Source organism: Hyalella azteca, unplaced genomic scaffold, assembly GCF_000764305.2.
Source record: "Hyalella azteca isolate HAZT.00-mixed unplaced genomic scaffold, Hazt_2.0.2 contig5701, whole genome shotgun sequence".
Classification (NCBI taxonomy): Eukaryota; Metazoa; Arthropoda; class Malacostraca; order Amphipoda; family Hyalellidae; genus Hyalella; species Hyalella azteca.
The window spans coordinates 3,490-28,370 of NW_025935883.1; the positions used below are offsets into that span (position 1 = coordinate 3,490).

Genomic DNA, 24,881 nt, shown 5'->3' on the forward strand with positions numbered 1-24,881 from the left:
CCTGCCCGATAGACAAACTTCAGCAGCAGACCTGCCCCATAGACAAACTTCAGCAGCAGACCTGCCCGATAGACAAACTTCAGCAGCAGACCTGCCCCATAGACAAACTTCAGCAGTAGACCTGCCGGATAGACAAACTTGAGCAGCAGACCTGCCTGACACACAGCCATGTTGGTCTGGTGGCTTGGCAACCATCAACATGCCCGAGCCTTATCCAGGTGGAAAACATCCATCAAGCCATCATCATCAAGCCTGGGGCAGTACACCCGCCACCCGCATGACTAGGCCTCTGCATTACCTGAAGTCCTACATAACCTCGGCCTCTGTTACGTATAACCTGGTGTCCTACATAACCTGCATAACCTCGGCCTCTGTATAACTTGATGTTCTACATAACCTGCATAACCTAGGGCTTTACATAACCTCCACCTCCCATCCCCCCTGACATCTTCACCTCCCCACCAGCACCACCTCTACCACCACCACCACAGCACCACCACCACCACCACGAACACAGCACCACCACCACAGCACCACCAGCACCACCACCACCACCACCAGCAAGGCCGTCGTAACGGGCAGATGTTCAGCCATGGATTACGAGCGCCTACCCAAATTAAGGTATAATTTAAGGTATAATTTCAGCCCCGGCAATACATGCGCTCAGAATAATTCGGTGACACTCAGCGGAGGGGGGGGGGGGAAGCACCCCTTCCTTGCTTCTTGTCGAAGCTCACGCCAAAAAATCCAAAGTTGTGTACTCAAAAAAATGATTGAGAATTTGTCCATAAAACAATACACATTGTGACTTATGACCTGTCAAGAATAGCGTATCAGTGCTACAAGCACAAAGTGTGTCGCTATTTGGAAATACTCGAGCCATTAATTTTTCTGCAAGTGTCTCGGTAAATACCATACAATATAATATAGTTATTTTTGATCATAAAATGAATAGACTATTGATTACTTACACATGGAAATACATTAGTATACTGAAGATTAATAGTGACTTTTTATTGCGGGAGGTAGAAGGCTCTATGATCATTTGTAAATGCACAACTTCTCACACCGTGAAATAACCTTGCTAATTGAACATGAATTATCATGGCCGATTGAAATACTGAATCAAGTGATGAATTTTTNTTACCACCACCACCACCACCACACCACCACAAATACCTCTACCACACCACGCACCGATCTCTTTAGCGTCCATGTCTCTGATTTTCTCGACAGTGAGTCTCTTGGCCTCGATCTTGTTGAGTATTTCATGGGGCAGTTTAGAGAACTGGTGCAGGGGGCTCTGGAAGTTCCAGAGTTGTCGCTCCAGCATCTTGGCCATGGTGAGCAGGCGACCCGCCAGCAGCGGCCAGTTCTTGTGCAGCACGATCTCGAACAGCGCCCGTGTGATGCGCACCGAGTTCTGGTGGGAGGAGAGGTGATGAGTTGGGTTATGGCATGAGAAAGGAGATGAAGAGTTTAGTTCTGGACTGAGAAACGAGATTAATAGTTGGGTTCTGAACAGGAAAACTAGTTAAATAGTTGTGTTTTGATTGCTCATACACTAAAATGTAAGACAATAGTAGGTATCGTAATCAAAAATAGTATGTAATGCGACAGTATCGCAATTTAATTTAATGTAATCACTTCCACATACATAAAAATTAAATAATGATTAATGAGCACCACGTGGCGAATGAATTGCGCTAATAAAAATACTATATCAAGACAAATGACATTTCTGGCTACCAATGGGACAATTTTGTTGTCCAATGAACCGAGCCCACCACTATGAGACTCGTGTCGGCCATCGTCACATGTTTTATTATTTGGTGTGAACATCGCCGGCGCCAAGTCCTCCGTCACATTGTTATCTCTCTTGTGAAATGAAGTGCCTACCTCTTCAGGAGGTCACGCCTGTGCCTCAGGGTTGCCCTCACCTCAATCACGTAGTTCATGTCGGACACGAGGGAGAAGCCCTCGACCCTGACGCGGGAGATGCTGAGGGCTGCCCCTCACCTCAGTCACGTAGTTCATGTCATCAGGGAATAACCCCGGTCGAGACAAGGGGGTTAGGGAGGTCAGGTCAGGGAATAACCCCGGTCGAGACAAGGGGGTTAGGGAGGTCAGGTCAGGGAATAACCCCGGTCGAGACAAGGGGGTTAGGGAGGTCAGAGGTCAGGGAATAACCCCGGTCGAGACAAGGGGGTTAGGGAGGTCAGGTCAGGGAATAACCCCGGTCGACACAAGGGGGTTAGGGAGGTCAGAGGTCAGGGAATAACCACGGTCGACACAAGGGGGTTAGGGAGGTCAGAAGGTCAGGGAATAATCATAGTAATGATCGAGCAACAAAATCTGTACGTAATCGTCCGTCCTCGTCTGATAACGGGCATCACAAAGTTCTCATTCTCACCCCCTTCTCCAGCGCATGGGGTGAGGCACGTAGTCGGGATGAAGTAACATTGGCTCTCTCTCTAATATACTATATCTCCAAGATCTAATAATATATATCTATTCTAATTCAAATATATTTCTCCGTGATTATGAATACAATCGTTAGATGGCAACGAGATCCAGCTACTAACTATTAATTACAAAACATCGTTCCAGTTAATACAAGTTACAGTTAAAAGCCACCAATTCTTCATGGGAACTTTGACCAAACTTTGGTGAACTTGACTTAAAAGCATGCCCGCTCAAGTGACTAAGGTGGACAAGCACGACGGGGCATCACAAATATTATTCTGAAACCACGATGAGACAGTGAATATACCCTTTAAATTTAATGATGCACGTTAGTAGTGTGAAATAAAGGGACTTGGCATACCTTGAGCTGCTGGAACTCCGAGCTCTGTGATATGACGGCCAGGATGTCGGCCTCGTTCATCACCTGACGCAGGAACGTATTGAACACCTCGACCGTGTCATACTTGATGTAGTACTGGCTGGCGATACGGCCCAGGTCTGTGGGGGTATTGGTTGTTACTAAAGGTACTAGGGAACACTCATGGTACATGCTACCTGTACTGGCTGGCGATACGGCCCAGGTCTGTGGGGGTATTGGTTGTTACTAAAGGTACTAGGGAACACTCATGGTACATGCTACCTCGTGACCGTGTCATACTTGATGTAGTACTGGCTGGCGATACGGCCCAGGTCTGTGGGGGTATTGGCTCTTACTAATGGTACTAGGGAGCACTCATGGTACATGGTACCTCGTACCACAAGCGACGCTAGCTCAGGAATTACTACAGATATTGCAGTGGAGTTGTGTTCTTTTGCAGGTATAATGGCAGGAGAATAGAACATGAATTACTGAGTAACAACTGCAGCAGCAACAGGATACATGACACACATAACACATGACACATAATACTACATGACACGTAGCAACACATAATACAACATGACACGCAACAACACATAACACCTGACACACAATAACACATATAATACATGACACACGACACATATGCGGCGTGAGGCAGGACCGGTGGCGTTCAGGTATCCTGTACAGGTACCAACACATGACACACAACAACACATGACACACAACAACACATGACACACAACAACACATGACACACAACAACACATGACACACAACAACACATGAAATGGTGAGGAATGGGGGGTGATGGTGAGGAATGGGGGGTGATGGTGAGGAATTGTGGGTGATAGTGAGTCCGCAGTACGGCAACGGGTAATGATGGTGAAAACGAACGGTTATTTGGCTTAGCAAAAACTTATAGTGCAAAAAAAAGTTAGTGTTTGACTTTCCGGGTTCTTCCTACACCTGACGTAGAGGTAGAAGTACTTCAGCCACACACCTGCGGGTTCTTCCTACACCTGACGTAGAGGTAGGAGTACTTCAGCCACGCACCTGTGGGTTCTTCCTACACCTGACGTAGAGGTAGGTGTACTTCAACCATGCCTTCGCCTCCTCAATGTTGGTCACGGTGCCCAGAGTTATCTGTCAAAACAACAAATCTATTACAGATAATATATTAATTCGGGAGATAACATCAATTCTATCAAGTCCTTTTACGTCACAGGTGGGAGAGGGAAGACAGGTGCATCAAGAAATAGGTTTGCGCTGCAGAGATAGACTATAATGCATCAATAAATATGTATACGCTGCAGAGATAGACTATAATGCATCAAGAAATACGTATACGCTGCAGAGATAGACTATAATGCATCAAGAAATAGGTATGTGCTGCAGAGATAGACTATAATGCATCAAGAAATAGGTATGAGCTGCAGAGATAGACTATAATACATCAAGAAATAGGTATGAGCTGCAGAGATAGACTATGATGCATAGAAATAGGTATGCGCTGCAGAGATAGACTATAGTACACCCAGAAATAGGTATGCGCTGCAGAGATAGACTATAATACACCCAGAAATAGGAATGCACTGCAGAGATAGACTATAGTACACCCAGAAATAGGCATGCCCAGGAGGCAGCACCTCGGCGTTGAGGTTGTCGGCGAGGTGGTTGATGAAGGAGCTCTCGATGGGGTACTGGTTGGTGAGGAGGGAGAGGTAGTGCACCAGCCGCTCATGGGTCGTGATGATGATGCCCTGGCCGCTAGAGTCGAACTGGGGGCGCCCCGCGCGACCGAAGATCTGCAGCACATCCAGGATGCCGAGGTCCACCATCTCCCCGCGCTTGCTGTCGTAGATGTCCGTGCCCTGTGGGGGAGGGCGTGGTCAGGTTGTGGGGGGTTAATCAGGGTTGTGGGGGGTTAATCAGGGTTGTGGGGGGTTAATCAGGGTTGTGGGGGGTTAATCAGGGTTGTGTGGGGTTAATCAGGGTTGTGGTGGGTTAATCAGGGTTGTGAGGGGTTAATCAGGGTAGTGGGGTTAATCATGGTTGCGAGTGCGGGGTTAATCAGGGTAGTGGGGTTAATCAGGGTTGCGAGTGTGGGGTTAAATTAGGGTTGTGAGAGTGGGGTTAATCTCTAATCTATAATCTTCTATTGTTGAATATCTTATCTCTAGATAATTTGAGAACTAACCTTCACGAGCCGTAGAGAGAAATACATATCAACAATTGCTTGGAGTAAAGTATAGCATTTACGAGCTATCAACTATAGCAAGATAGGCGAAATAACTTTATTCTTAGTCATGAGAGATAACAAGTGATGGGAGAGGATAACAAGTGATGGAGGGCAACAAGTGATGAGGGAGGACAACAAGTGATGAGAGAGGACAACAAGTGATGGAGGACAACAAGTGATGGGGGACAAGTGATGGAGGACAACAAGTGATGGAGGACAACAAGTGATGGAGGACAACAAGTGATGGAGGACAACAAGTGATGGAGGACAACAAGTGATGGAGGACAACAAGTGATGGAGGACAACAAGTGATGGAGGACAACAAGTGATGGAGGACAACAAGTGATGGAGGACAACAAGTGATGGAGGACAACAAGTGATGGAGGACAACAAGTGATGGAGGACAACAAGTGATGGAGGACAACAAGTGATGGAGGACAACAAGTGATGGAGGACAACAAGTGATGGAGGACAACAAGTGATGGAGGACAACAAGTGATGGAGGACAACAAGTGATGNGCATCAGCGACCTGCACACCACAGCCTACATCACACAACATCAGCGACCTGCACACCACAGCCTACATCACACAACATCAGCGACCTGCACACCACAGCCTACATCACACAAGTTTAGGCAAGCAAATAAAATTGTTAATAAATGTTTAATTATAAATATAAATGTTTAATCAATTTGTAAGGTCATTACCCACATGGCAATACGTATCAATTAATTTCAGAATTTACTTTATCAAAGTAAAATGTTTAATCGATTTGGAATCTAACTGATTCAATAAAAATATTTACATATATTTACATTTAATAGGAAATGTATTTAATCAAAGAAAAAAGCTTAAATTATTTGTTAGTTTAATCAATCAAGTAAAATCGTTAATTTATTTGAAAATAATGATGACGTAGATGACGGCAGAATTCATGGTTGACCTGACCCTCTACCGCCTGATATAAGTAGCCGGAGCAATATTAGTAGTATATTAATATTACTAATATAATATACTATAATATAATATAATATACTATAATATAATATAATAATATTAGTAACATGAGTAACCGGAGCAATATTGTCACGCGCCTACTTCCCAAAAAGGATACGTTCAAGTGAGCGCAAAATGACTTGCACTGATGGTTGCCGCTACGTACGACAACTTTAAAATGTTCTCTGTTGCGTACAAACGTCCCCATGCAGGTTGCTACACTCAATAGTTTACGTATAATTTGAGTTGAAAGTTTAACTTTAAAATGTTCTCTGTTGCGTACAAGCGTCCTCAGGTTGCTACACTCGATAGTTTACGTATAATTCAAGTTGAAAGTTATGTTCCCGGAGAGTGACACACGGCAGTAGAGGGTTAAAAACATAGCAAGTATACTAGTAACAATATCGATGATGGAAACAATGTTTTGAAAATATCTAGTCATTATGTAGGCAAAAATGCAGCTCGGTGATTATTACCAGAGATACTAATACTAATACTAGTAAATAATATAAGAGTGATTAGAATCACCGTGCTCGACGTTATCATTAGTGCTCCACGTTATCATTAGTGCCCCACGTTATCATTAAGTTATATAATATAAATAAGACAAATAACAGCACCTGTCGTGTCTCAAGAGCCCCGCATGGTGCACCCCAAAGCCGTGGTCGAAGAGTTTATCATTAGTGCTCCACGTTATCATTAGTGCTCACTGCTCCACGTTATCATTAGTGCTCCACGTTATCATTAAGTTTTATAATACAAATAATACAAATAAGAGCACCTGTCGGCTCTCAGGAGCCCGGCGTGGTGCACCCCGAAGCCGTGGTCGAAGAGTTCGCTGAGCTTCTTGTTGCGGGACCGGGCGAGGTCGTGGCGGGCCCGCGTCACGGCAGGGCACGACTCTGGGGCGAACGCCTCGCCCTTACCGTGCTCCTGCATCAGCTTGATAAGGTTCTCGGCCGTGCGTAGGGTGCCGTTACGTGCGTGCACGAACACCATCACCTGCACGCACCAGTACCACGTTAGTTTCATTCCATAACGAATTAGTAGCCGTTACGTGCGTGCACGAACACCACCTGCACGCACCAGTGCCACGTTATTTCCATTCCATAACGAATTATTAACGAACGAAATATTGCATGTGATAATAAAGATGGACGCCTTACCTGCTCGCCCTTCTGCACGTAGTGGAGCGCCTTGTCAAAGCACACTCTGTCCATCTCCTCCATCAGGCGCAGGCGACTCATCGCCTTCATGCCGCAGAACGTCAGCCCCAGCGGCACCGGACGGAACCGCCTGTCGTCAGCAGGAAAATTAGAACTTAATTAAATTGTTCAGCTCACTGCTGACATTATTATTGTTTTGCTGACTACGGTTATGCGTAAAAAGTTATGCATAAATAGATAAATTGATGTGACGCCTAGTTGATGACTGATGGTGATGACATAGTTAATGAGTGTTGATGACATAGTTAAGGAGTGGTGTTGATGACATAGTTAATGAGTGGTGGTGATGACATAGTTAATGAGTAGTCTTGATGACATAGTTAATGAGTGTTGATGACATAGTTAAGGAGTGGTGGTGATGACATAGTTAATGAGTAGTCTTGATGACATAGTTAATGAGTGTTGATGACACAGTTAAAGAGTGTTGATGACATAGTTAATGAGTGTTGATGACATAGTTAATGAGTGTTGATGACGTAGTTAATGAGTGTTTATGACATAGTTAATGTTGATGCCATAGTTAATGAGTGTTGATGACACAGTTAATGAGTGTTGATGACACAGTTAATGAGTGCTGATGACATAGTTAATGACTGTTCATGACATAGTTAATGAGTGTTGATGACATAGTTAATGAGTTGTGTTGATGACATAGTTAATGAGTGACGAAGGGACGTGTCGCACCCATCAAAGAAGTAGTAATGAGTGTTGATGACACAGTTAATGAGTGTTGATGACATAGTTAATGAGTGTTGGTGACACAGTTAATGAGTGTTGATGACATAGTTAATGAGTGTTGATGACATAGTTAATGAGTGTTGATGACATAATTAATGAGTGTTGATGACACAGTTAATGAGTGTTGATGACAGTTAATGAGTGTTGATGACACATTTAATGAGCGTTGATGACACAGTTAATGAGTGTTGATGACATAATGTTGATGACGAAGGGACGTGTCGCACCCATCAAAGAAGAAGAGGCCGGTGTAGGGGTTGACGTGCAGGAACTCTGCCACGTCGCAGTAGTTGGGCAGCGTCGCTGAGAGACCGACGATGCGCACCATCGTCTGCTGCGACTCTACCTGCACACACCGCATGATACAGGGTCATGATGTAAGGTCATGATGTAGGGTCATGGTCATGATGTAGGGTCATGGTCATGATGTAGGGTCATGATGTAGGGTCATGATGTAGGGTCATGATGTAGGGTCATGATGTAGGGTCATGATGTAGGGTCATGATGTAGGGTCATGATGTAGGGTCATGATGTAGGGTCATGATGTAGGGTCATGATGTAGGGTCATGATGTAGGGTCATGATGTAGGGTCATGATGTAGGGTCATGATGTAGGGTCATGATGTAGGGTCATGATGTAGGGTCATGATGTAGGGTCATGATGTAGGGTCATGATGTAGGGTCATGATGTAGGGTCATGATGTAGGGTCATGATGTAGGGTCATGATNTTATTTAAGATGTGTATAAGAGACAGCCCCACCACCCCACCAGGCACACCCCACCACCCGCCCCATCAGGCACACCGCCCCACCATGCGCAGTGTGCGGGCGACGAGGGTCTCGAGGACAGGCCCGCGGTCGCCGTGCAGGAGGTGCACCTCGTCAATGATGAGCAGCTTCACCAGCTGCGCCAGCTGCGTGTCGCCTGCAACACAACAAAATTTCTCAGAAAAATCTCGCAAACTATGCATTTATCCATAATTATATCGCAAGCAAATGATTTTTCCTGAAAAAAATATCTAAAATTCCCTCATCTCTTAACGAACTCAATATTAAAAAAGCTTCTAAAGGCCCGTTTACATTAGGGGCAACGATATGGGCGGTGAAGCGCCTGCTGCAGCGTCTCACCGCCCACAACCGTTGACATTTATTTTATATGCGGTAGCTACGCTAAAAAAAATACGCTATAGTATTTTTATACGCAGTAGCTCGAGACCGCGCGCTTTGAAGATTAGTTGTCAGTTAGACGTCAGTGAGGATGGATGTATCCGAATTTGAGCTCTAGGCCATTGTTCTCGGGTGTGCTGCTGTTAAGAAAAGATGTAGGTGTCACCGTATTCGGGTGAAAAATTGGCTGCAAAGAAGAGAGGGGGTTCACACAATTACATTTTTAAAGAATTATCAGTTGCGAATGTATCAGACTTTCAAAATTATACTAGACTGCCAGTGGACTTGTTTGACAGTCTGCTAAAGAAAATAATGCTACTCATCCGGAAGCAGGATGAAGTTCATTTCACGATGTAATTGCGAACGCAACGTATGAATTTTTTTGCGAACCTCGACAATGGTAGCTTGTATACAAAAGTTTCTTAAAACTTCAACTATTTTCACAGAACTTGTTCTTTTGCATTTTGACTTTTATACTTCTATGACTGAACTCTCTACAGGCATTCATGGTCTCTACACAGATCAATTAGCCTCTCTACTAGAGTGTGAGTGAAGGACCAGCGTGAGTGAAGGACCAGCGTGAGTGAAGGACCAGCGTGAGTGAAGGACCAGCGTGAGTGAAGGACCAGCGTGAGTGAAGGACAAGCGCGAGTGAAGGACCAGAGTGAGTGAAGGACAAGCGTGAGCGAAGGACCAGCGTGAGACCAGCGTGAGTGAAGGACCAGCGCGAGTGAAGGACCAGCGCGAGTGAAGGACCAGCGTGAGTGAAGGACCAGCGCGAGTGAAGGACCAGCGCGAGTGAAGGACCAGCGTGAGTGAAGGGCCAGCGTGAGTGAAGGACCAGCGCGAGTGAAGGACCAGCGCGAGTGAAGGGCCAGCGTGAGTGAAGGACCAGCGTGAGTGAAGGGCCAGCGTGAGTGAAGGACCAGCGTATACAGACAACCTCGCTAGACCACGGACAGCCGTCCACTGAGTGCGCCTGTGAATCGTTAGCTCGTCAATCGCTAATAATTAGTTGCCCACAAGAAGCGCACGAAGAGGGGCGGTGGGGCGCTTGACGCCAGTGTGTTGCCCCTAGTGTAAACGGGCCTTAAAGCGGCCCTGGCAAAAACAAGGGCCTAACGAAGATCAATCAATTAGAGTGCAGAGAAATAGAAGAGGAAACAGTCGATGTAAAGATTTGGAAACAAAGCACAGGGTGATGTCTCAGAAAAAGCTGAAATGGATCTGAAAGAGCATCTCTTGCCGGATGAAGACCAAACTCAGACAACGTATCAAGGTTCTTTATTGCACAGACAGGCCCCAGTGACGTTGGCGGTGAGGAACACTCTCCTGTTGGGGCTGAAGTCTGCAAAATATTGAGGCGACGCTCCAGCGTGGCCTGGAACTGCTACGTCCCTAACACTCAAAGTCACTAAGCCTATTTATGAGAAAATCTGAGCACCTCAAGGCTGAACACCAGCGATACAAGTATAAAATAAAGCAATATAATGAAAATGACACGAATGTATGAATAAATGAAAATGTGAACATGAAAACTGGCCACGTCACACTCGGAGACATACCACCCAAATATCAGTGCACTTTTTATATTTTATATTTTATCTGGACCCCGGTATCAATGAGGCGTATCACAGCTACGAGGCTTTCTGCTGGCGCGGTCAGTAGTTCTGCTCGTGTCAACTTATGGACAATTTGTGCCGTCATTTTTAGCGCATTTTCTCATTTATGGAAAAAATGCACTATTGTGCTCGCCATGTCCGTCTGTCCGTCCGTCTGTCCCTGACCTCAAGTTTTCGTCGACGAGAAAATGTGCTCTCTGTCACTCACTACAGTGAGTACTGAGTTATATTTTTTCTGAGTGTGTACTATTACCTGGCTTCCTGGTGGTGACGTCCCACTTCTCAGGCGTGGTGACGAGCATGTGGGTTGCCATCATCTCTGCCTTGGTGAGGTGCATGTCATTACCTGGCTTCCTGGTGGTGACGTCCCACTTCTCAGGCGTGGTGACGAGCATGTGGGTTGCCATCATCTCTGCCTTGGTGAGGTGCATGTCATTACCTGGCTTCCTGGTGGTGACGTCCCACTTCTCAGGCGTGGTGACGAGCATGTGGGTTGCCATCATCTCTGCCTTGGTGAGGTGCATGTCATTACCTGGCTTCCTGGTGGTGACGTCCCACTTCTCAGGCGTGGTGACGAGCATGTGGGTTGCCATCATCTCTGCCTTGGTGAGGTGCATGTCATTACCTGGCTTCCTGGTGGTGACGTCCCACTTCTCAGGCGTGGTGACGAGCATGTGGGTTGCCATCATCTCTGCCTTGGTGAGGTGCATGTCATTACCTGGCTTCCTGGTGGTGACGTCCCACTTCTCAGGCGTGGTGACGAGCATGTGGGTTGCCATCATCTCTGCCTTGGTGAGGTGCATGTCATTACCTGGCTTCCTGGTGGTGACGTCCCACTTCTCAGGCGTGGTGACGAGCATGTGGGTTGCCATCATCTCTGCCTTGGTGAGGTGCATGTCATTACCTGGCTTCCTGGTGGTGACGTCCCACTTCTCAGGCGTGGTGACGAGCATGTGGGTTGCCATCATCTCTGCCTTGGTGAGGTGCATGTCATTACCTGGCTTCCTGGTGGTGACGTCCCACTTCTCAGGCGTGGTGACGAGCATGTGGGTNACACAGTTCTCCACGGCCAGTGAGTCAAGTGAACACAGTTCTCCACGGCCAGTGAGTCAAGTGAACAAACTTTTTACAGGCCAGAAAGTAAATTGAACTCGACCAGCCAATGCACATAACATAGACCAACAACTGCTGCCATCACAGCCGCCGCCAAAAAGCTAACTGTAGCCCCGGCTAAATTCTCTGTCACTCACTTCACTCGACTAGGCAACAGCCCATTCCACTAGACAAAGACAACAATTCATGGGAGTATATGGGATCATTACACCTTTGCCCCAAACGTCAAGGTTATCGTCAGAAAGGGCACCGGCACCCTGCGTACCTTAAAAGCCATAGCCGGTACCAATTACAGATTCTCAAATTAAGATGTCGTTGCCACCTATAGAACCATCACGTGCATCTGCCACCAGCTACCCCGTCGCCTTATTGAAGGCCTCAACCCCGAGACAACCGTTCGCATGTGAGCAGTTCCTGGCTAGTGTCCTCAGGCCCTCACACCCTACCTTTCCCATCGACCCTGCTCATCCCTTGGAATTGGACCCGTGAAGGTTAGCCTCCTGTCCAGATTTGGCCACCTAGAGGTCGTCATTTGACCATGAGGTATCTTGCCTGCCAGCTCATACAATGAGACGCAACGGACTCTACGCCGGGAGCCGTCCACCAGCGTTGCCTGGGCCGGTCTAGTCAAGTCCACCCGCGTTGCCTGGGCCGGTCTAGTCAAGTCCACCCGCGTTGCCTGGGCCGGTCTAGTCAAGTCCACCAGCGTTGCCTGGGCCGTTCTAGTCAAGAAGGCATAGCTACCCCACCACATACCATCGCATCAGACGAAGCCTGGCTTCCCTGCCCCCACCGCTCAGCGTTGGCAAAGATCAGAGTGTCGGACCGCTGCAGATCCCCTGGTATCCTATACCTTTAGAGTCAGGTAAACTCCTAGCGCCTCCTGCCCTGAATGTGGGACCAACTTCAGTATACTACAGATCCCTGGCATCCTATACCTTTAGAGTCAGGCAATCTCCTAGCGCCTCCTGCCCCGAATGTGGGACCACCTTCAGTCTACGCAACATCTCTTCGCCTGCCCTTCTTGCCCTACAAGCCTCAGCGACTCCTCATGTGAGACAGTCCCGTGGAGGCAGCAGCCTTTTTGGCCACCCTCAATATCTTTGGATGACGCACCTTGAACTTGTCCCTCTGGATGACGCACCTTGAACTTGTCCCTCTGGATGACACACCTTGAACTTATCCCTCTGGATGACACACCTTGAACTTATCGCTCTGGATGACGCACCTTGAACTTATCGCTCTGTATGACGCACCTTGAACTTGTCCGTCTGGATGACACACCTTGAACTTGTCCCTCTGGATGATACACCTTGAACTTGTCCCTCTGGATGACACACCTTGAACTTATCCCTCTGGATGACACACCTTGAACTTGTCCCTCTGTATGACACACCTTGAACTTGTCCCTCTGGATGACACACCTTGAACTTGTCCCTCTGGATGACACACCTTGAACTTGTCCCTCTGGATGACACACCTTGAACTTGTCCCTCTGAATGACGCACCTTGAACTTGTCCCTCTGGATGACGCCGGCTTCGTCCATGTGCTGCCTGATCTGATGGACGACGGTGAGCATGGCGATGTTGGTCTTGCCTGCACCGGTGGGGGCGCAGATGAGGAGGTTGTGGTTGCTGTGGTACGCTGCGGGGTACACCACACTCTGGATCCTGTTTAGGGTCTTGCAGTTCCTGAAGGCGACCTGACCGACCTGCACACACAAGGGTACTTGATTAATGCCTCATATAGGAGGGTACTTGTGGGGGTACTGCGCCTACATGAGGGTACTTGTGGGGGTACTGCGCCTACATGAGGGTACTTGTGGGGGTACTGCGCCTACATGAGGGTACTTATGGGGGTACTGAGCATGACTCACCTCGTCCAGCATGACTCGTCCAGCATGACCCACCTGGTCCAGCGTGGAGATGGGGATGAGTTTAGCCCCCACGTCAGGAGGGGCGGGGTCGTTCTTGGGGATCTCGACCTCCTCCTTGACGGCGTCGCTGGTGCGCGTGAACCCCTCGGGGAGAACCAGCCGCTGCCCCGACACAAACCCTGCAACAGGGGTTACATTCATCATACATTCATTCATACATTCATCATGCATTTATTATTCATACATTCATCATGCATTTATTACTCATACATTAATCATGCACTTATTATTCATACATTCATCATGCATTTATTATTCATACATCCATCATGCATTTATTATTCATACATTCATCATGCATTCATTATTATTATTTATAACGCGAAAGTGCAGAGAAGAGATTCAGAATAAATCCTTTGAAGAACAGCAAGTAATTCATTCTTCATCTAACAATAAAAGAGATTAATACCATGACAAGAGGACACACATATAATAATACAATGATTAATCCTCGGATTAATGACAAATACTGCACTGGTTAATCATGACAGAATTAATCCTTGAACTAGGGATTAACCTTTGGATTGGTTATTAATCTTTGAATTAAGGATTATGCGTTAAATTGAGGATTGATCCTTGCATTGAATATTAATCCTGCAAGAAAAGTGCAGCATTAAGGATAAATCCTGCAACTAATCCGTAATGAACAATCCTACAATCAATTATTAATCCTACAAGGATTAATACACAAGAATATCCTGCAGTCTGCCTCACCTGCAGTCTGCTTGGCTGCAGCAAAGTTATCGTAGACGTAAGGATAGACGACCTGCAGTCTGCCTCACCTGCAGTCTGCTTGGCTGCAGCGAAGTTATCGTAGACGTAAGGATAGACGACCTGCAGTCTGCCTCACCTGCAGTCTGCTTGGCTGCAGCGAAGTTATCGTAGACGTAAGGGTAGACGACCTGCAGTCTGCCTCACCTAGTCTGCCTCACCTGCAGTCTGCTTGGCTGCAGCGAAGTTATCGTAGACGTAAGGATAGACGACCTGGGGCGCGGCGAACGGCCGGTCACGCTTCAGCAGCAGCGCTTCACTAGCGCCTAGCAGCGCCAGCTCCCTGTCATTAAAACATATGCATTACTAATACAAACAAGTGTAATTAGTGTAATTTGTGTAACTAGTGTAACAATAGCAACTAGAACAACAATATTGACAACAGAAATATAATAAAGCCGAGGAATATACAGCAGCGCCAGCTCCCTGCCATTAAAACGTCTGCGTCAGATAAATACAGGGGTTTCATTGTCGATGGTTTTATTGTATTGTCATGGGTTTTATATCGACAAGACGTCAATAACATTGCAAGACGTCAATAACATCTGTGGCCTTGAGGGCGGTAGGATCAAAGTCCTTATTTCAACGTCACATGCTAAGTTAGTATAATTGAAGACGTCAATAACATTACAAGACGCCAAATAACCTCTTGGCCTTAAGGGCGGCAGGATCAAAGTCCTGGACGCTGTCGTCGTCAGCGAGCTGCCGTGCCGTCTTCATCATCTTCTTCTCCTCCTTCCTCGCCTGCTTCAGGAAGGTCTTCTCGGTCTCGCTCATGACAGTCACACTCTGGCCCAGGGTGTTGCTGCTGAAGCTGTGCCCCCGCTGCTGCAGCTCCTCTGTCACGTTAAGCTTATATTTATTATTTATAACCTTTATATTTATTATTTATAAACATACGCTCATGACGGTCACACTCTGGCCCAGGGTGTTGCTGCTGCAGCTCCTCTGTCACCTTAAGCTTAGTTAGGGAGGCTTGAACTGATGCATTTTATTTGGTTAAATATGGCGAGCTGCCTATGATATTAAACAGGGGGAGCTGGCTATGATATTAAACAGGGGGAGCTGGCTATGATATTAAACAGGGGGAGCTGGCTATGATAATCAACAGGGTTAGCAGGCAACAATAATCAACAGGGTTAGCAGGCAACAATAATCAACAGGGTTAGAAGGCAACAATAATCAACAAGGGTTAGCAGGCAACAATAATCAACAGGGTTAGCAGGCTACAATAATCAACAGGGTTAGCAGGCAACAATAATCAACAGGGTTAGCAGGCTACAATAATCAACAGGGTTAGCAGGCTACAATAATCAACAGGGTTAGCAGACAACAATAATCAACAGGGTTAGCAGGCTACAATAATCAAGATGTATATAAAGAGGGCACCTTTAAGGACGGCGAGCTTGTGCTGCTTGCTGGGTGCGGTGGTCAGCACGCGGCGCTTTGACAGCAACTTCTGGATGAGCTCGAAGCGTTCGAAGCCCAGGAAGTCGAACAGCTGCAATGTCAGGTAAGCGTGACCAACCCTGACCAAGCTATGACCTATTCATGGTACCTTCAATATGTCGCTGCATCATCTGTCAAGTCTAAGTCAAGGTGGGAGGTACTCAAGCTATTCTGCGCTCATGCGCACTCAAGCTATTCTGCGCTCATGCGCACTCAAGCTATTTTGCACTCATGCATAGAATATCAGGAAGTTTTGGCGGACAATGAACTCAAATACAATGACATAAAAAAACTATTAGAACAAATAAACTTTGAGAAAGAAACCAGCAATACACATGCACCAGAGATGAAGATGGACATTATGTCAGGAACACGCAAACATGGATGACTTGCAGTCTCCTCGCCATGGGTGACATCACCACAATATTGAGCGGTCTGAATTGTCGTATGTTGGAATGGCTCTGCTTAACAATAACCTCTGGATAACCTATTACCCCAGCACCTCGTTCTGCAGCTCGTCATCACTCCTGGAGGAGGTAANGGGGGCATGGGTGTCATGAGGGGGCATGGGTGTCATGAGGGGGCATGGGTGTCATGAGGGGGCATGGGTGTCATGAGGGGGCATGGGTGTCATGAGGGGGCATGGGTGTCATGAGGGGGCATGGGTGTCATGAGGGGGCATGGGTGTCATGAGGGGGCATGGGTGTCATGAGGGGGCATGGGTGTCATGAGGGGGCATGGGTGTCATGAGGGGGCATGGGTGTCATGAGGGGGCATGGGTGTCATGAGGGGGCATGGGTGTCATGAGGGGGCATGGGTGTCATGAGGGGGCATGGGTGTCATGAGGGGGCATGGGTGTCATGAGGGGGCATGGGTGTCATGAGGGGGCATGGGTGTCATGAGGGGGCATGGGTGTCATGAGGGGGCATGGGTGTCATGAGGGGGCATGGGTGTCATGAGGGGGCATGGGTGTCATGAGGGGGCATGGGTGTCATGAGGGGGCATGGGTGTCATGAGGGGGCATGGGTGTCATGAGGGGGCATGGGTGTCATGAGGGGGCATGGGTGTCATGAGGGGGCATGGGTGTCATGAGGGGGCATGGGTGTCATGAGGGGGCATGGGTGTCATGAGGGGGCATGGGCCAGTAGGGGCACATAAGGTGTAGGTTAAGATAAGCCAAGATACGCCGACTGGGGAATTTAAGCATTCAATTCAGGAATTTCACGTGAAGACAAAGAAAGTTCATAGGTTGATTGATAAAATACCACCGCGCGTACCCACCTTGTTGGGGAGTGGTTCAGGCTTGCTGTATTGCAGGGTCAGCGCAGGCGAGTTTGTCTCAGATTTTTCTGAGTGCGTGAGCTTCATAAGTCCAGGGAGGATCTGCACGGGACATTCCAGGCACATGCCCCCCACCTGCACACGGCAATAATACGGCCTAGTCCACCAGGTCACGGGCAAACAAGGGCATATGTTTCATGTATTAAACATGAAATACATTTATTAATACATTTCATGTATTTCATTTGTTCTTATTTCTGTCCGGTGTCCATCCACTTGACCTGATAGAGATTGAGGACGAGTCAACATCTGATAGACACGTGATAGATCACGCGATCAAGACCGCAGTAGTGGGCGGAAGCGAAGCTTATGAAAGGTCTAGCAACCTTAAGTAAGGCCCCCAGTAGCTGATAAGCACTCCGCGATTGTAGCGTGTCGTTAGAGTTCTCCGACCTTACGGTCGATGCCGTAGCTCATACCTCTGTATCGCAACTCTGTATTACCACCCCGTATACAAGATACGTTATCTGGACTTATGTGTCTTACTTATCCCTCACTACCTTAGTCAACGTAACCCGATCCTCAGGTAGAGCTTAATATATTGAGTTCAATGTCTTGAGCGCAACCTCGGACATTTCAAGTACAAGCACAACATAATACCTGCAAAAAAATAACGATAATTAGAGTACCTTATGTACTCCCGCTTAGTACGTAAATTAACTTCTCAACAAATATTAACATAGGAAGAGAAAAATAGGCCTAGTAATGAGAGCTTGATTAATTGTCACTTATTGCAGCACAGCGGCCACCTGTGGAGCTAGTGATAGCACAGCTAGTGATAGATAGCACAGCTAGTGATAGATAGCACAGCTAGTGATAGATAGCACAGCTAGTGATAGATAGCCCAGCTAGTGATAGATAGCACAGCNGATAGCACAGCTAGTGATAGTGATAGATAGCACAGCTAGTGATAGTGATAGATAGCACAGCTAGTGATAGTGATAGATAGCACAGCTAGTGATAGTGATAGATAGCACAGCTAGTGATAGTGATAGATAGCACAGCTAGTGATAGTGATAGATAGCACAGCTAGTGATAGTGATAGATAGCACAGCTAGTGATAGTGATAGATAGCACAGCTAGTGATAGTGATAGATAGCATAGTCTGTACAAAATAATAAACGTTACTGTATGTATGATGACAGACGTTACTTCATAAAAAGTAACATAAGTTAATTTACACACAATAAGAAAATTTACATTGATACTTGCCATTTCTTATAAATAAATGTACTTGCCACAACCTATACAAGCCAATGCTCAAGTCAAAATGGATCTATAAATTTGTGCATCACGTGGTAAAATGTAATAACTTCATAAGCATTACGAATTATTAGGTGCAATGATAACCATGAAGGCATATCTCACAAGTACAAACTCAATTAAATTAATTGATATTTAATATCTTTTGCAAGAGTCACATGCAACTGATGTGAGTTTTAAACTCACGTCCTAAACAAAGTTTATACCATGAACAAAATGAACAGCGTTATAAATATAAAGTAAGTTTATAAATAAACAGCATTGTAAATAATGACCTGAACACTATGAACACACCTTGAGGTTCGAGCCGAACATCTCGCGTTTGTTGTCGGTGTTCTCGAGAACATTCATGAGTTCCTGTAGCTCCTCTGCACCAACCAGCTCCACCACCTTCTGCACACACTGCACACAACACTTAATTAGCCTCCACCACCTTCTGCACACACTGCACGCAACACTTAATTAGCGTGCACCAGCTTCTGCACACAACACTTAATTAGCGTGCACCACCTTCTGCACGCACTGCACACAACACTTAATTAGCGTGCACCAGCTCTAATTAGATCTAACAACCATGATTCATGATGAAAATTACTTTATTAATAACACTTTGATAAACAATTCATCATACTTTACTCAAAACTTGATGCTATATGAGAACTCGCAATCAAACTTGGAACAAAACATCAATGTGGTTCACACGAACCATTCTTTGGCGTTATTCTGGTTCACTACTTATTATTAGTGTGGTGAACCCACCTAGTGTGGTGCTTCAGCCCACCTGGTGTGGTGCTACAGCCCACCTGGTGTGGTTCTTTAGCCCACCTGGAGTGGTGCTTTAGCCCACCTGGTGCGGTGCTACAGCCCACCTGGTGTGGTGCTACAGCCCACCTGGTGCGGTGCTACAGCCCACCTGGTGTGGTGCTACAGCCCACCTGGTGTTGTACTACAGCCCACCTGGTGTGGTGCTTTAGCCCACCTGGTGTAGTGCTACAGCCCACCTGGTGTGGTGCTTTAGCCCACCTGGTGTGGTGCTACAGCCCACCTGGTGTGGTGCATCAGCCCACCTGGTGTGGAGCTACAGCCCACCTGGTGTGGTGCTACAGCCCACCTGGTGTGCCCGGTCAATGAGGGCGCTGGCCACGTCGCCCACCACCTGGCGCACCCTCAGGCGGCTGTGCTGGGGGAGGTGGCGGTGGGGGAAGCTCTCGCGGAACAACAAACTGCAAACTTCGTCTCGCGTCTCAAGCTCGGGGGAAACCTGTAATGTTTTATTTCTTTTAATGTTTTATTTTGTAATTTTTTAATGGAAACCTGTAATGTTTTATGATCTTAGGGATATCCTAGGGAGTTTGATGAGTAAAGTTTTATGATCTTTGGGATATCCTAGGGAGCCTGGTGAGTAAAGTTTTATGATCTTAGGGACATCCTAGGGAGCATGGCGAGTGGCGTGTCACATTAGTATGACGTGGGGATAAAGGATACATTGGGTTATATGGTAAAACGACGTGAAGAAAACAAATATACATTCAATTTGTGGTATTTTCCAGAGCATGGATGATCTAAACACTATATATCAGTTTTTGATTTCTTTCTTACATTGTTGCACTCAAGCATTTGCAATCACCCGTGTCACCAGATGATTGATGCAACTTTTTTATATTGTAAGAATGTTTGAGCTCCACAACCAAACGCCTGGAACTACCTTGTAAAAAAAACTTCAATTTGACTAAGTTCCAATCACTGGAATTTTATTGCACTTGGTTTCAGTTCATTAAAACATCAGTTAAAACAGATAAAACGTAATTTAATTTCAGTGGTGACCTGTTTAAAAGAAGTAAGTTTAAATACTAGAAACAGCGCAACCGAAATAGTCATCATCAATAACTGTTAATTGAAGCTTTCAGAGCACAGCCACCGGTGGCCATACTTTCAAAACTCGCTAAGTGAACGTAAGTACTTACGCTCTATTTTCTTGTCTATGATTGATGGATATTGCTTGAAAGGCCGTCAATGATTGGCTGATGAACTTACGATCTCTTAACTTTCTTTGAAAGTATAGGCCCAGGGCCTATACTTTATGATCTTAGGGATAGTAACTACTAACAGCCACCTGAACTATCGTCTAGGCGTAGATCTTAAGAGCGGCAATAGAGCGCAGTAAGCTTGGTTACAACCTAGAGGAGCTGGTAGGGCAAGTCTCACACCTAGACCTGACCTTGCAGCCACCTAGACCTGACCTTGCAGCCACCTAGACCTGACCTTGCAGCCACCTAGACCTGACCTTGCAGCCACCTAGACCTGACCTCGCAGCCACCTAGACCTGACCTCACAGCCACCTAGACCTGACCTCGCAGCCACCTAGACCTGACCTCGCAGCCACCTAGACCTGACCTCGCAGCCACCTAGACCTGACCTTGCAGCCACCTAGACCTGACCTTGCAGCCACCTAGACCTGACCTTGCAGCCACCTAGACCTGACCTTGCAGCCACCTAGACCTGACCTTGCAGCCACCNAGCAGCATTTTACCCCAGAATGATTTGTAGTTTGATTATTGCAGTCACAATCCGATTTCATTTGCACAGAAAATGTTTTTTTCAAGCGTTAGTACCCGTGTGATGCAAATTTTTTATTGTAGTTGAATAATAAATACCTGTCTCTTATACACATCTAGATGTGTATAAGAGACCACCTGTAATGTCACATCACAGGTCACCTGTAACATGTCACATCACAGGTCACCTGTAATGTCACATCACAGGTCACCTGTAACACCTGTCACATCACAAGTCACCCATAACACCTGTCACAATGTACCAGTAAGGCAGTAACACCTGTCACAGGTCGCCTGTAATGTCACATCACAAGTCACCCATAACACCTGTCACAATGTACCAGTAAGGCAGTAACACCTGTCACAGGTCACCTGTCTGGCAACGTCATAGAGGTCCTTGAGGTAGCAGTTGACGTTGAGGTCTCCATCAGCAGCCAGCTTCTCCACGCCCTTCTTGATGCGCGCCCAACTGGCGCCGCTCTCCCTGCACGGTTGACACGCTTACAAACAATTCAGACTATGCCCACTTAATGACTAAAACAATTATATTAAATAAAGAATAAGATACAGTCAAGGATAACAGTGAATCTCTGATTTAGCCGACGGTACACAATATGAATAAATGAAGAATAAGATACAGTCAAGGATAACAGTGAATCTTATCTGATTTAGATGACCTATATACAATAGGAATAAATGAAGAATAAGACACAGTCAAGGATAACAGTGAGTCTCACCTGATTTCTTGCCTCCGCTTCTCCCGCTTGGCAGCCAGCACCTGCAATGTATCATCCTGATCCTCATCGTCTTTCTTCTTGCTGGTGACGTTGCTGTATGCACGAAGATAGTTTGTGATGCGGGGAGGACCTAAAATATTATTATTTAATTAATAACTGTGTATTTAATGAGCTTTTAATGAAGTATTTAACAACATTTATGCTATGACATGTAACAAAATTCTTCAACTAATTTTACTCTTAGGGTTGAAATGATTTAAACAACACTGAATTTAGCATATTAAAATACACAGAAAGTACACCACAGCCATAGTTTAATGATAGTTACATGGCTTACTAAACACTAGATGGATAAATATTTAAATAAATATACATTATGACAAATTACACATGATATTGTCTTAATATTCATACCAAAGGTAGAAAAGAAAATGCTATAAGGAATGATAATAAAGAAATGAAATGTAAGCATATAATTTTTACATATTAATTGCTAAATGAGCAAAGAAAAATCTGACCCACCTGAGGAACAAGGAACTGACAGTGGAGCCATTGTGCAGTGGCTACTGGCAGTCACAAGACTGAGGAAGTCTTGCAGCAAGTTTAGAATAAAATTTCTACTCCTGTCCTAGATACAAACTGTAATATGATGAAAAAATTAATTTGAATGAGACAGTTTATGATTTGATAAAATACATATCCATTTCAAACAGTCAAATTAATATGAACCATTTGTATTACTTGGTGATGCATTTCTGAAGTGCACTTGCTATCAATTAAGGTGACTCAGGGTTACATAGTGAGCACTGAGGTGGCAGCTACCAGCTAGCATTAGATTAACCACTACAGACAACTTTTCTTCTTTTAAAGATTGACTGCTCAACTTCACAGGCAATCAGTCAACTGCATTGGGGGCCATATACCATGTAGGTATTTTTCTTAAATTTGTAGTTGAAGGCATAGTGGCAAACAAAAGATTTTTCTGTAAACCAGTTCATTTACAAAAGATTTTTTTAGACCAGTTCATTTCTAATTTTATCTATTTCACATTGCATTGAATCTCTTACAAGGAATATAAGTCTCTTCACTCAGCCTCACTCTCATGAATGTTAAATGTTAATGCTGTTTAGTCATGATCACCAAGTGGCAACCATAAACTATATGTGCAAATCCAATGATGATAATGATACTTTTATAGGTACTGATCTACTTCTGTGCTGCAATAACAAATAACCCAGACAACCAGCCAAACAACAAACTAAAGTCAACAAACCAAACTGGAAAAATCAGGATATGGCTACACATGAATGTGACAAAAATTACTATGATTCATTTTAATTGTCTGTCAATTGTAGACTTCTTAGTCATGACTTGAAGTTTGCCTCCATTTTCAGAGAAATGTGAATTATTAGATTCCCATAAATGAATTACCTCCTATTTAATAATTGAAAAAAACTGATGGGGCCGCAATTTGATATTTACTGAAATTATGCTATTTTCAAGATATGAGATTTTAAATATTACTTGTAAAATTCTAATCTTGTTCTTGTCCACTCCTAAACCTATGGGCTATGGCTCTTTCAATTTCTAAGTAAAATTTAAAAACTAAAAGTTTGCCCTCAATTTTTCATAGTCAATTGCTAGAATTCTAACATTACGCTGCAAAATTTTTGCTTCTACCTACCACAAATAGTATTATATTTAATATTTGCCACTAGGATGGCACTTAACATTGTGAGATTAGTGCCAAACCACAGATTTTTTAGAATCTGTTCATTTTAATTTCTTCATCTACTGATTCTAATAAAGATTTAAAACAATTTTTTATGCTGCTGTGCAATATGCACGAACAGCATAATAAAGATAGTGCTGTACAAGCATGGAAAACTTCTACATTAGGGTCGCAACTACAGCTTTCCCGCAGTCTGTAGACTGTAGAGTATGGCACAACATAGACTGAGGATGCCATTATTCTGCCCAAAAGACGCCATGGCACCATCTAAACAGACGGTGGATGCCGATGTTTGCAGAGACCAGACGGCAAGGACGCCAAAATTGATTGCCCATGGTCTGGAAGGTGCGGCGTGGGCACCGGAAGTTCATTTTGGGATGTACGCCAGTACGTAAGGGAAGAAAGTTGCCAGTATGTTTGCTAGAAAAATGAAAGAGCATCTCTGACTGATGCCTGATGATGGATACTGACGTGCACGCTTTACAATTGATTTGCCTGATGACCGACAATGACGTACACACTTGCGGGATAGATGCTGCTGTTGCTCAATGATCAAAATAGACGCCGGTGCTTTACGATCAATGATCAACACGGATGCACGCATCATACGATTGATGTGGCCGACGCTCAATGATCAATTCCGATGCTCATGATACGAGAATGATGCGGCATGATTGACAAGGATGCACTCATTTTATGATCAATGTGGCTGAATGCTGATGCTCAATTCCGACGCTCACGCTTAGCAAACGACGCGGCATGATCAACATGGATGAATGCATGCATTTTACGATCTATGTGGCCGATCCAGCAATGCCCTATGATTGATTATGACACTTGCGCTTTGTGATCGATGCAACCAATGCCTGATGATCAACAGTTCAACACTTACGCACGCACTTAATGACCGACGTATTTAATGCATGAGGATTGAAATGAATGCACGCATTTTATGATCAGTGTGGCTGATGCCCAATGATCAATTCTGACGCTCGCGCTTTGTGTGCGATCGATGTGCCAATGCCTGATGAACAACACTTACACACATGTGACCCACCTTACAAGTTACAACCAATGTAATCAATGCCTGATGATCGACATGATGCATCATTGCATGCATTTTATGATCAATGACTCAATGAGGCAGAACTTGACCACCACAGC

The 24,881-nt window shown here is 45.4% G+C and overlaps 1 protein-coding gene across 1 annotated transcript in view; it reads right to left on the reverse strand.

Moving 5' to 3' along the window:
• LOC108681658 (activating signal cointegrator 1 complex subunit 3-like) overlaps positions 1-22,666 on the reverse strand; it is a gene marked incomplete at its 3' end in the record, with an annotated part of 26,130 nt that extends 3,464 nt beyond the window's left edge. The window contains exons 1-26 of the mRNA XM_047880607.1: positions 22,508-22,666; positions 21,986-22,115; positions 21,621-21,732; positions 19,805-19,954; positions 18,988-19,095; positions 17,371-17,505; positions 16,592-16,663; positions 16,030-16,141; positions 15,287-15,479; positions 14,802-14,923; positions 13,843-13,988; positions 13,441-13,644; positions 13,049-13,091; positions 11,724-11,912; positions 8,843-8,955; positions 8,259-8,377; positions 7,234-7,363; positions 6,849-7,069; positions 5,637-5,673; positions 4,477-4,701; positions 3,884-3,973; positions 2,828-3,049; positions 2,414-2,474; positions 1,941-2,014; positions 1,198-1,423; positions 6-91 (exon numbers count right to left, since the gene is read on the reverse strand). Of these exons, the coding sequence (XP_047736563.1) occupies positions 6-91; positions 1,198-1,423; positions 1,941-2,014; positions 2,414-2,474; positions 2,828-3,049; positions 3,884-3,973; positions 4,477-4,701; positions 5,637-5,673; positions 6,849-7,069; positions 7,234-7,363; positions 8,259-8,377; positions 8,843-8,955; positions 11,724-11,912; positions 13,049-13,091; positions 13,441-13,644; positions 13,843-13,988; positions 14,802-14,923; positions 15,287-15,479; positions 16,030-16,141; positions 16,592-16,663; positions 17,371-17,505; positions 18,988-19,095; positions 19,805-19,954; positions 21,621-21,732; positions 21,986-22,115; positions 22,508-22,538 (3,351 nt within the window). The remainder of the gene's footprint in view (positions 1-5; positions 92-1,197; positions 1,424-1,940; positions 2,015-2,413; positions 2,475-2,827; positions 3,050-3,883; positions 3,974-4,476; positions 4,702-5,636; positions 5,674-6,848; positions 7,070-7,233; positions 7,364-8,258; positions 8,378-8,842; positions 8,956-11,723; positions 11,913-13,048; positions 13,092-13,440; positions 13,645-13,842; positions 13,989-14,801; positions 14,924-15,286; positions 15,480-16,029; positions 16,142-16,591; positions 16,664-17,370; positions 17,506-18,987; positions 19,096-19,804; positions 19,955-21,620; positions 21,733-21,985; positions 22,116-22,507) is intronic.
• Positions 22,667-24,881: the final 2,215 nt, after the last annotated feature.